At 36.6% G+C, this 13026-nt stretch overlaps 1 protein-coding gene across 1 annotated transcript; it reads left to right on the forward strand.

Annotated features, from left to right (window-relative positions):
- Positions 1–2877: 2877 nt before the first annotated feature.
- LOC114752836 (pentatricopeptide repeat-containing protein At4g26680, mitochondrial-like) lies at positions 2878–3700 on the forward strand. Its single transcript, XM_028941538.1, has 2 exons — positions 2878–3162; positions 3311–3700. Exons 1-2 carry the CDS (start codon positions 2878–2880, stop codon positions 3698–3700), a joined length of 675 nt encoding a protein of 224 aa, XP_028797371.1.
- The last annotated feature ends 9326 nt before the right edge of the window (positions 3701–13026 follow it).

The following is a 13026-nucleotide window of genomic DNA, read 5'->3' on the forward strand; positions in this document are numbered from 1 at the left end:
TGTGTCAGTTTAAAAAGTTGAGCTCGGGCACAATCAAATTGAGACGGCCCATATTGGCTTTTGACTGCCTTTGTCAAAATATACCAGTTGGTAATACGCCCGGCTTTTTCCATCATCTGAAACCATGGAAGGACATCGCCCACCATGTGTACTGAAGCAATGACCAGCCTCTGCGGATCCCCCACCTCATAATATTTGAAGTATTGCTCAGCTCTGTAGATCCAATCCAATGCATCGGTACCGTCAAATCTCGGGAAATCCATCTTAATCACTTTACCCGTAGTAGCCACATAGCTGCCCGATTGCACCACCGGACTATTAGGTTGTGATATGCTATCCTTTGAGCTCGACGAAGGTAACTGTTCAACCCTCTTTTTCATGTTCTCCATGGATTGCATCAGACCCTCCAACTGATCAAATCGGCAGTCGATCTAGTCAAATCGGCCCTTAGCGTCGTCAATGAACTCATTAGCCTTCTGCATGTCTGCCTGCAATTCCTTCATCCAAGTGTTGTCTGCCATGATCTGATGCCCTCTCAATCAAAGCACCAATTTGTAACGTTAGCGTAGTTGCAGAAAATGAATGGAACAAAGTGTTGAATAAGACTCGTAATATGTTGATAATGCTCAAATAACGCAGATGCTACAGAGCTATTTAGTGATGAAAATGCATAAATGAAATGAGAGTAACAGAAATTACAAACTGTCAAGACAAAATAATAGAAAAGAGAGAGAAGGACCGGAGAGAGGAAAGAATACAACCAAAATCATCCACACCCTCCCTAACCGTTTCTATCCCTATTTATCATGCGTTCCCTCCATATCGCGAACCTTCCAGGTCTTCTTCCTGGCACGAGTGCTCCTTCTGACCGCAATGGGCTCTTTGTTTGACATTGGGCCTTCCCTTTCATTGGATCTGAACCCACTGCACCTGGATCTGTTACAATGGTCCGGCATGAAGCATAGAGCATATTTTCATTGACAAGTCTACCTTCATTCTTATAAGTATAATTAATTATTTTTCATATCCATAATATAAGATTTATTCAATTAATCTAGATAAATTAAATAAGCTAAATAAATTCTTTAATTCTTTAAAAAAGTTTAACACAACCTTCTTAAAATAGCCCTATGTGTCATGTCATATTATATATCACTTTATAAGCTGAATAAATTAGTTTAAAAGATTCAATAAATATAAAAGATAAAACGAATTAAATCTTACATTTAAGATTAAAACTAAATTCCTAACTATCTTTAACATTTAAAATGAGAGGAGTGGATTTTTTGGGCCCCCAAAACCTAAGCCTATCAGATTTGCGCATAACTCAAAGGCGGTTGGGTCATGATATTGGACTGAACCCAAAGACAAATTTTGTTTACAATGTAAGAAGTTTGAATATTGACAAAAAAAAGAGAGAGAAGAGAAGTTTGTGGTTAAATTTGGAAGGATAATCAAAAGATTTAAAGTTTTTAAAATATATTAGGTTAAGTAGATTACAATTACTAGTACAATTTTACTAATTTAACTCTTTTTTTTAGAGGTTAACTGGGTTAATAACTGAACAGCCATATTATTGGTTCTAATCTTACCTCATAATCGGTTGATCTGATTTTCAACTCCACGTAAAATTAACATTTTAACCAAATGTAGTGAATCTGTGATGGGAAAAGAAAAATTCATGGACCAATATTGAAATTGGTAAAAATTAAAAATAGGAGAATTAAAATGTCATTTTTCCATGTTATTTTTACTCAACAATTTTTATTCATGTATTTATATAGGATTTAAATCAGAGTCATGCAAACCATGAGCATGGATCAATAGTCAATACAATTGTTTTTATCAGGAAAAAAATAAAGATAAGTTTCAGGTAAAGTTTGAATATGAATAATAGGTTTTCCGAAAAAATTTGTGTAAAAAATTAGGTTGTAAGTTTTTTTTAATTTAACTTGTAACGTAGATATTAAAATTGGACTTTCAGAAATTTTCCGTTTTTAATTAATGAACCGTGACCGCGCGTGGACGGCAAATGCCGATGCTTAAACCCTTGGGCCTTGGCACTTGCGTCACACTCCTTCGACGGCGCCGCCCCTAGCAGCTGGAAGAATTTTGGGCTTAGCCTCCTACGGCGGAAGTCGAGCAGCTTCAGTGTTGAAGTGTTGGCATCTTACTTCTCTCTTCTGTTGATCAGGTGCCTAGCTTTTTCGTGTTTCTCTCTTCTCCACCGTATTTTTCTTTTGTCGACCGCAGAGCTGAAATTTGAAATGCCCAACCCAGAACTAGTCTGTGATCCTGTCCTCATTCTCAAAAACTCGAATTTGTCGGTTCTTTTTATTTGGTTTTCGAAAACTGAGTCATTTGTTTCTGCTTTGTTTGCCGTGGTATTCTTTCATGGTTCGTCCATCATAGTCTGCTGAATCTTATTTGCTGTGTTTTGATGTCAATTGAATATAATTTGTTTAATGTTAGGGCTCTCCCTTTCTTCAACGAGTAAATTAGTATCCATGAAGGTCTCTGCCATGCCTCTACATACCACACCACCAAAAATTGATTCCAGATGGAGTTAGATTCTTTACACAAGTTGCAGAGGACCTTTTCTTTTTCAATTCCACGCTGCTGAGGATTTTCTTCATAATAAGTTCTGTTTCAGAGGAAGCGCGTTGGGAACCATTCTTTGGTAATTGACTAAGGTTCATCGTTGAGTATGTGTGTCACTTTTTCTCCTGGAGAATGCTTGAGCACATCAATTTATCTGAACTTTATCTTCCCTTCCTCTGTTTGCTACATTGGAGGAAAATTTTCGTGAGCAACATTGATTTTGTTAGAACAAATCTCTTTTATCGTCCGTTGGGGAAATACACAATCTAGAAAGCAATGAAAAAGATTTCATTTCGTCAATTTTCAGCTTTAATTGATCCATCAGCTGGCAATCGCGTTTCCATTGAATCTTCAATTCCTCATAAACCGAATATAAGAGTTTCAAGCCCATTCCCTATCCCTCATCGAACAATACCTGAACCCAAAGGACAGGATCTTGATTTTGTAAATGTAGCTCACAGCCACCTAATTCACTCAGACGGGGCCAAACTAAACTTATTATCATCTGGTCTAACAGGTTTCAGGGTTAAGCATGTTCTGCTAAAAATTCAAAGAGACCATGTACTCTCACTTGAGTTTTTCAATTGGGTTAAAAGTCATAAGTCTGACTCGCTTACCCTTGAAACCTATTCCATACTTGTCCATATTCTCACCAAAAATCACAACTTTAAATCTGCTGAATCCATTTTGCGCAATATTCTTGCTTCAGACGTCTTTAGATTTGCCTTCTAAACTATTTCAAGCATTACTGTATTCCTACCGTACATGTGATTCTTCACCTAGGGCTTTTGACTCTCTTTTCAAGACTTTTGCTCATATGAAGAAGTGCAGAAATGCAACTGACACTTTTTGCCGGATGGAGTATGGGTTTTTCCCTACTGCTGAGTCATGCAATGCATATTTAAGCTCTATGCAATTTATAGTTTTGTCCTTCTATAATGCAATGCTTCGTAATCGCATTTCACCAAATGTTTATACAGTCAATATGGTCATGTGTGCTTATTGTAAATTGGGAAAGCTACAGGAGGCTGTTGAAATGTTGGAGACGGTGGAGAGCAGGGGTTTGAGCCCAAATATTGTTTCATATAATGTTGGATGAGACAACAAAGGGAGATGTTAGAAAGCGCAAAAAAAATATTTGTCACACTACAAAAAAAACAGGTTATTACTAACAGAATTAGTAACCGAAAACTATTCCGTCGGATTAGTAACAGAATTTCTATCTCTCACTAAATTTCATCTCTAATCTATTGAAAAATCCATCAATAAATATTTAGTGATGGAATTTTTTCCGTTAGAAATTTTTGTTGCTAAATTGTTTGTCATAGAAGTTTCTGTTACTAATTCCATCACTAATTGTATTCCGTCGCAATTTCGTCGCTAATCTGTCACTAATTTTAAATTTTATTATTTTAGATTATAATCTTACAACAATTTATATAATAAAAATTAAGAATATAATGATTTAAAAATATTTTTAATTATAAAATAAATTGATATATTTGTGGAATTGGTGTTAATGAAGATATCGTCATCATTCATATCATCATTAGATATATATTGAAAATAGGAAAACAATTTCTTAGAAAACTTGTTTATATTTTGTTAAAATAAATTCCTCTTGATTATTAATAATAATTAAAAAATATAATAAGAATATTAATAACTTTCTTATACAAATAGAAAGAAATAATTTTATCATATATATAATACATTGAAAGATATAATATATTATAGAAATTCAAAACTGAAAAGTGAATTTATATGAACACAAACTAATATTGAAGTAAATTTTGAAGCTCAATCATTAAACAATAAAATTTAATCATGAAATAATTAATACTCATGATATATATTGATTTTGGTCTTCAATACAAAAACAAATGGTATATACAAAAAATTTTAAGAAAACAAATTATATAAGATATATATGCAAGTAGGAGAATATTGTTTATCATAATCTATTCAAATCATTTAATTTTTTATATAGAATAATTTACTAGATTTTATTATAGTAGTTATTTTTTGAATAACAAGATTTTTTGACTAACTATAAATGGTTTTTGTTAAATATATAAAAGACATATAGATAATATAATATAATGTAATATAATACGTATATAATTAAATTGTATATCTTATCAATGTTAATTAAAAAATAAATTTAAAAAAATATTTATAAAAAACTTATTTATGATTTAAAATTAAAAAATAGTGTCATTAGGAATTAAAATTATATTGAAAATATTTTTTAAAAATAAAACATTATAAAATAAATAGTAAAAAAATATTTAAAAAATATTTTGTGATTAAAATATTTATGATTAAAATTATTATATAGTTTATTTTTAGTTTTTAATAACATATATTTGTATATAATTGTTTGTGTAAAAAAATATTATATATATATATATTCAATTTTACATAATAAATCAATAGGTTCATTACAGCTCAATTGATAAAGCCACACGCCCTCACAAATGAGGTTCTAGGTTCGAGCCATGGAAAAGTCACTTTGATGAGGGAATTATGTGGTGGCAACATATGACAAGCAGAGGTGACATGTGACGTGATAGCACATGTGATAGGCAGAGGTCACGTGACATTTTAATTTTTAATTTTTTTAAAATTGGGTTAGCATTAGTGACAGAATTTTTCCTTGCTAATTTGTGACAGAAATTTTTGTTAATAATTAGCGACGGAAAATTCTGTTGTTAATCCGTGGTTAATTAGCGATGAAATTAAAATTCTGTCACTAATCCATGACTAATTCTATTACTAGTAGCATGTTTTTTTGTAGTGTCAACACAATGAATATAAAGTGGAGGCTTCGAGTAAGGAGTCATGACATAAGAGTTGATAATCCAATAAAGTGGCGCACACGGTACTCCAATGGTCGTGTTCATCTAAAAGAAAATATTTTAATGTTGGATGAGACAACAAAGAGAGATGTTAGAAAGCGCAAAAAAAAAAAAAAACATTTTTCAACACAATGAATATAAAGTGGAGGCTTCGAGTAAGGAGTAATGACATAAGAGCTCATAAGCCAATAAAATGGAACACACAATACTAGCAATGGTGGTGTTTCTCGAAAAGAAAAAATTGTAATGCATTTGACTAGAATAACAAATTCTTGGTTCCAAGCTAATCTCAAACATCGAACATGTGATATTTTCAATGGCGCATCCACATATACATTCTACATTGTTGCAAAATGTCACTTCTCTTTCATGCTCCTTTTGCATTGGTATTTTCGCAAATAAAATTTGTATTTTTTTTAATTTTATACGCTAGTTTCTTGAGAATTGGGGTAATACTGTAATAGGTAGAACCGTTATTAAAAAAAAAGTCATTTTTAACCAATTTAAAAAGACATTTGTTTTTTTTAGCACTGAATAATACTTCTATTAAAAGACGAAAGAGAGTACATCCACTAATCAAGAAACCAAAAAGAGAAACAGTAACGAAACTGAAAAGGACCAAGGCGTCCAAGCAAAAACGTAGTAAAAAGAGAGAACTATACTCATCAATAAAAGAATCAGCCTATGCCAGTCCTATTGTGTACTTCGGCCTGTAAAATCTCAATGTCCTGTAACATCAAAAAATTCAGAGAGGGTGGTGGCCTGAATAGCCATCCTTGTGGTACCAGTCCCCTCATAACTTCAGCTGCCACACAGTCTGCAGCTTTATTGCCCGTCCAAGCAACAAGAGAAATATCCCAATATCTACACTCTTCCGACTTCAAAATAAGCAAGCACTTTTGCACGATATCTACACTACCCCATTCACAGCCATCCACCTTTGCTTTCTTTAGTCTGTCATAAAGACCTTGACAATCTGTTTCCACAGTCACCTTATTACCACCCCATAGATCACGACAATTAAGTGCCTCAAGCATAGCACAGCACTCAGCTTGGAATGTTGACCCAGCATCAATCAACTTGCCTATTCCTCCCAAAAACCTTCCTTCCTAGTCTCTACCCACTACCCCAATCGCTGCCTTCATAGAGTTTTTACAGAAAGCAGCATCTACATTTACCTTCACATCTCCCCACTCAGGTCTCTCCCACTTCAGCTTCCGATCAAGCCTGTGATTTACCATAGAGATTCGACCCCTTCTTTCACCTGCATCCTAGTAGTCCCTCACTAACCTCATAGCACCAGTAACACAGAAAAAGCCATCTTCGTCAATGTGTTCATACAAGAATTTACACCTGGAGTTCCAAATTCCCCAGCATATGCAAGCGAAAAGAGCTAGAGCAAAGTCATCAGGACCTTCCTTCAACATCATCCACTCCTCCAGCCACTTGTCAAACCTTCCCACCTTATATCTATCGAATCTCAGCGAAAGAGGAGATCCAAACCAACACTGAGATGCCCAAGGACAAAGGAACAGCAAATGCTCCACTGTTTCTGCCTCTACCTTGCAAATCTCACAAATCGGATTATTAGCACACTTCCTCTTGAACAGAGCATCCTTTGTTGCCAAAGCCCCATTTACTACCCTCCACAGGAAATTATTAACCTTTGGAGGGACTCTAATCCTCTATATTCCATCCCAAAATAGCTTAGAAGGCCGAAAAGAGCTACTGGGACTAGCTTGATCCTTTCTTCTCTCCTTCTCCCAAGCTACCTTATATCTGAGCTTAACCGCATACTCTCCATCTCTGCTCTTTAACCAAACAATTTTGTCAGCAGATTGAATCAGAGGGAGCCACACTTTACTAATCTTCTCCCTGTCATCCTCGTCTAACCATCCATTTCCATCCTCTAAACTCCACTCACCATTTCTGATCAAATCTTTAACATATAATTCCTTCATTTCTTCGCTCAAATTTCTGCTTTTCAACTTAAAGTCATCACAAGCAGGCAACCATTTATCAGTAAAGATCTTGATCTTCTCACTGTTTCCTACTTTCCAACACAAATCATTTATTAGCAATTCTCTTCCTTCTAAAATGCTAATCCACCCCCAAGAGGCCTTGCTACCTCTCTTCGCGTGCAGAAAATCGTCCTTAGGAAAATAAAGACCCTTCAATATCCTACACCAAAGAGCCTCTGGATCTTGAATAATTCTCCAGGCTGTCTTAGCCAAAAGGGTCTTGTTGAATAATTCAAGATCTCTAAAGCCCATACCTCCTTCCCCTTTAGAGCTACTCAGAGATTGCCAAGCCTTCCAATGTATACGCCTCTCACTCCCTTTCTGTCCCCACCAGAACTTTGACACCATACTGTTTAGCTCTGTACAAACCTTCTTAGGGAACTTAAAGCATGACATTGGAAAGATAGGGATGGCATTTGCAACAGCTTTAACCAAGACCTCCCTACCTGAAAAAGTAAGGAGCTTTTGCTTCCATCCCTGTAGTTTCATCCCCATTTTGCACTTAACAAAGGCTAAAGCATCTAATTTTGCCATTCCCCAAATCATCGGCATACCCAGATATTTGCCTGGGTTATCAGTGTCCCTAATCCCCAAAACTTCAAACATTGTTGCCTTAGCCACAGTACTTGCATTCTTTGAAAAGAAAACGCATGACTTATCAAAGTTCACAGCCTGACCAGAAGCACTGCAATAGCAATCAATAATCCTCTTCAAGACTCTACAATTATGCCGCCTTGCATTGATGAAAAAGAGAGCATCATCTGCAAAGAAGCAATGTGACAAAATTGGACATCTTCTAGCTAGTCTGATTCCCCTTAACCTATTGTAATCCACATGCCACTGAATCATCTTTGACAACACATCAGCTGCAATGATAAACAAGTAAGGGGATAAAGGGTCACCTTGCCTAATACCCCTTGACATGCCCAAGTCTGCAACCTTTCTTCCTGCCACTACCAAATTCAAGCTAGCCGAGGAGATGCACTCCATTACCCATCCAATCCACCTTTCCCCAAAGCCCATCCTCCTCATGACCTCCTTTATAAATTTCCACTCAAGCCTATCATAGGCTTTATTCATATCTATCGTTACTGTTATTTCTACCTTTCCTCCTTTCTTCTTGTTTTTCAGGTAATGGAAGGCTTCATGAGCAACCAATATATTATCTTGAATTAGTCTTCCAGCCACGAAAGCCCTCTGGTTTTCTGAAATCACTTTCATCATGATAGGCCTCAATCTATTGGCTAAAATCTTGGATATTATCTTATAAACAAAATTGCACAAGCCAATAGGTCTATACTGGCCAACCTATTCAGCATTCACCACTTTAGGAATTAAAACTACATTGGTAGTATTTAGGGGGCCCAAACTTACAGCGTTCTAGAAAAAATCTACCACCATCTCTATTACCTCTTTACTAATCTCCCCCTAAGCTGTTTGGTAAAAAATTCCAGAAAAACCGTCAGGCCTCGGAGCTTTCATTCCATTCAACTGAAAAGCTGCAGTCTTTATTTCTTCAACCGTTACCATTCTTTCTAAAGCCAACCTATCCGCATCATTAACATTTTTGTTAACAAAACTCAACACCTCCTCCATTCCTCCTCTTCCATTAGATGCAAATAACTCAGAGTAAAAGTTGATAAAAGCTTGATTGATATCCTCCTGCCTTACCAACCAATCACCATTATCATCTCTTAACTTGCACACTTTATTCCTCACCCTTCTCTGCACAGTACTGGAGTGAAAGAATCTAGTGTTTCTGTCACAATCGTTAAGCCAGCTTACTCTGGACCTCTGCCGCCAATACTTCTCTTCCCGGTCCCAAGCTTCTTCAATTTGTCTAGTGATTTCTTCCATTCTAGCCTTCCTTTCTTCATTCAGGATGCCCTTATTGCAGTCACCGAGTTTCTTAGTCAATTCCTCCACTAATTTCTTTGCATTCAGAAAGGTTCATCTTCCCCACTTAACCAGCTCTTTCCTGCACTTCAAAAGTCTACACAGAATTTCATAGACCTTATTCTCTGCATCCCCTCCACCAAACCTCCATCGCCTCCTTACTACTGAAAGAAACTCTTCATGTTCTGCCCAGAATACCTCAAATCTGAACGGTTTAGGCACCCTTTCATATTTAAAATCACAGTTCAACAGAAGCACATGATGGTTAGATCCAACTGGCTCAATGTGAGTCACCGTAGCATGTTGAAACTCATCTATAAATTCATAGTTTGCCACAGCTCTATCCAGACGTTCCTTCACATGATCATCCCCCATCCTTTTATTACACCAGGTGTAGGAAGACCCCTTAAACCCCAAATCCACCAACTAGCAATCAGACAGCATTCTTTGAAAATTCAAGATTCTTCTAACATCTGCAGGCCTGCATCCCCACTTCTCATCAATAGAAGCAATGTCATTAAAGTCACCAATACAGAGCCACAGGCCATTAATGTTGTCGCAATGTTCCTAAGCTTGTTCCATACTGCTAATTTCTCCTCCACCGTTGGAGCCCCATACACAAAGGTAATGAACTTAGGAGCTTTAATAGTAGTAGAGGTAACACTCACATGGATCAGATTCTTCGAATTGTACCAAATGTAAATCACCACTTCCTTCTGCCACCACAAGGCCAATCCTCCACTCCTCCCTCTTGGCCCAACATAAAATTCCTCCTCCAACTAACACCTATTTCTCAACCTCTGCATCTTTCCATCCTTCATTCTTGTTTCCATTAGGAAGACAATTGAGGGCTTGTTCTTGAAACACTCCTCCCTCAACTTTCTAACTGTCAGAGCCCTTCCTAAGCCCTGACAGTTCCATGATAATAACATCATTGCCCCTTGGTGGCTGTTAAAGGACAGCCACCACAACCCTCATTAATCTCCTTCAGCAAACCCCCACTTACCTCCTCTCCACTCCCTACTTCCTCCTTACTTCTCGCCATATTCCCCTTACTATCACCACTTATGCCTCCCTTCCTTCTAGTCCCTCTCCTTATCCTCCCTTTTAGAACCCACACACATCTCCTGCCCTCATTCCTCCGTATAGATTCGATGGGTGAATTTTCACAATTTTCCACTATATTAAAATCAATCCTTCTCTTCTTAATCTCCTCTCTCCCACTATCTTCCTCCAATGGCCTCTTCAGCTTAACTTTCTTAAGACCTGCTACAACCTTAGACATTGGAGATTGAGTACCATATATCACAATGGCCTTTGATAAGTCTTCCCTCTTCACCAATGGAGACTTGACCTCCTTATCATTAACCAGAGGAGTTTCCACCGCAAGTTCAATCCCTTCGTTACTTTTTGCAACTTCACTGCTCTTCACAATAATAGAAACATCGTTTTCCACCTCCCCTTCCCTTATTATTGTTCCCTCCTTCAAAGCCTCCTCTACACAGTCACTCTTAGCAGGTCTCACATCAGTTTTCGCTTCACCTCCCCTGATAACATCCTCACTTCTTCCAGCGTTTCTCACATCAGCATCCTTCCCCTTCTCCGGACACTCCACCCAATCACTCCTACAGCATCTCACAGTATTCTCAATTGGTCTAGCAGCTTGAGTACTCAACCATCCTCCATACTTCAATTCAGCCTCAGACTCCTCATCCTCCACATACGTGCAATTCCTCTGATCGTGCCCAATTCTTCCACACTTATAGCAGAAATTCTATAACCTCTCATATCTAGCCTTGACCCACACTGGATCCTTATTTGGTCTTGGAGTCCACATTCCACTAATCAGTGGCTTTCTTAAATCAACAATCACTCGAGCATGTAGAAAGCTCCGTATCAACAGATTATTCCTCCGAGGATTCTCCACCATTACCACCTCACCGATCATCGATCCCAATGTGACTGCATTTTCCTCATCTATTGCTCCTAATGGCACATCTTGAAATTGAATCCAGAAAGGACAGTAATGGAAGTCGACCTCCTTATAGATTGTAAATTCCTGCCATTACTGAACATTCAGCAAGATTCCTTGGATCGACCATGGCCTCCCTCTCAGGATCCTCAAATAGTCATCGCGTCTTCTAAATTCGAAGCTAAAAGCGTTCCGATCTGCATCTGTTATCTCTAGATCTGAAGTCCTCTCAAGGTTCCAACCCTTGCAAATCATCTGAATCGTGACCAAGCGATTAAGGTGCCTATCGGTCATTAATTTCTGTACCAGCGCACCACCACACAGCTTCCTCTTATCGTTATTCCACCAAGTCAAGTTCACAGCCAACTCTTCCTTCTGATTGCAACTTCTCGAACCTCAGAGAAATTCCCTTGAACTTCCTTCCATTTCCTTCGAAACTCCACCTTATGCCTTCTGAACCTCACCACTTCAGGACTATCACAATGCGTTATAGCCTGAAACTCTCTTTACCTCCGTCGCAGTGGGCGGCGAAGGGCTCTCACAACTACGACGATAACCGTCGAAAAACCACCTCTCACTCGAGAGAGAGAAAACTCCCACAGAGGAGAGGAAAAAAATTTATTAAAAAGACATTTGTTAAGAGGTCATTTTAAAAAGAGTTTTTATGGATCCAGATTCCCTTGAAATCCCTCCTCTCATTTTTTTGTCAGAATTTCATCTCCACCGTTGGATTAAAAAATGAATAGTTTAGATTAATGGATATCCACCTTCTCTCTTATTTATTTACTATAATAGTAATATTTTTCAAAATATTAAATCTGAATTATTTATTTTTTAATTCAACGATAAAAATCGGATTTTAGAAGAAAAAGACGAGGTATTTTGAGAGGATCTCCTTCCATTTTTTACATGCTACAGATGGTCTTGTTACAAAACCCAATATTAATAAATAATATAGCTAATTAACTTCTTGTTTCCTTGCTTTAAGATTTTTAAGCCAATAAATTTGTGCATACACCCTGACTTTTTATTTTGTACCCAAAAAAAAGTACAAATCAATTGTTTAGCTTTCTTCCAAAGGCATATTTGGATCCCATTGCCACCTTCCATATATTATCCTATACTATCTCAAGTCTAGTTAATTAATTTGAATAAATTAAGAAAATAAGTTAAGTTAGTTATTTACAATAAATAAGGATTATCTTTCTTAAAAGATCCTTGTAAATCAATTTTATTGACTTGAACCACTATTATTAAAAGGATTATCTTGAAAAAAATGGATAAATATGAAAGATAAAATAGACGGGGTTTTATATTTATGACCAAAATAAAAGTCAAACAAAATCTTATATTAAGTACCGGAGGCAATATTATATTTAAATGTATCGTTATCACTTGCAAAATCGTGGGTGGAATAATAATTTTTTCATGAAGACTTTCTAGATTCAATACTATTTAATTAGTCATATTGCACTAAGGAAATGCGCAGTTTGAGATTTTAAGTCGAAAATGTTAACATGAAAACTTGAACACGGATCCAATACTTTTTTCCCCCCCATAAATCATATACTCATATACTCAATACTATATTATCCTATAGTATTGCCAGAAATTTATAACAAGTCAGTTTTCCGTAAGCAAAATGATGGTAAGTATACAAAAATACTTCAGCTTG

This window comes from Neltuma alba, unplaced genomic scaffold (assembly GCF_004799145.2).
Source record: "Neltuma alba isolate B1F8T4 unplaced genomic scaffold, ASM479914v2 tig00007577_pilon, whole genome shotgun sequence".
Classification (NCBI taxonomy): Eukaryota; Viridiplantae; Streptophyta; class Magnoliopsida; order Fabales; family Fabaceae; genus Neltuma; species Neltuma alba.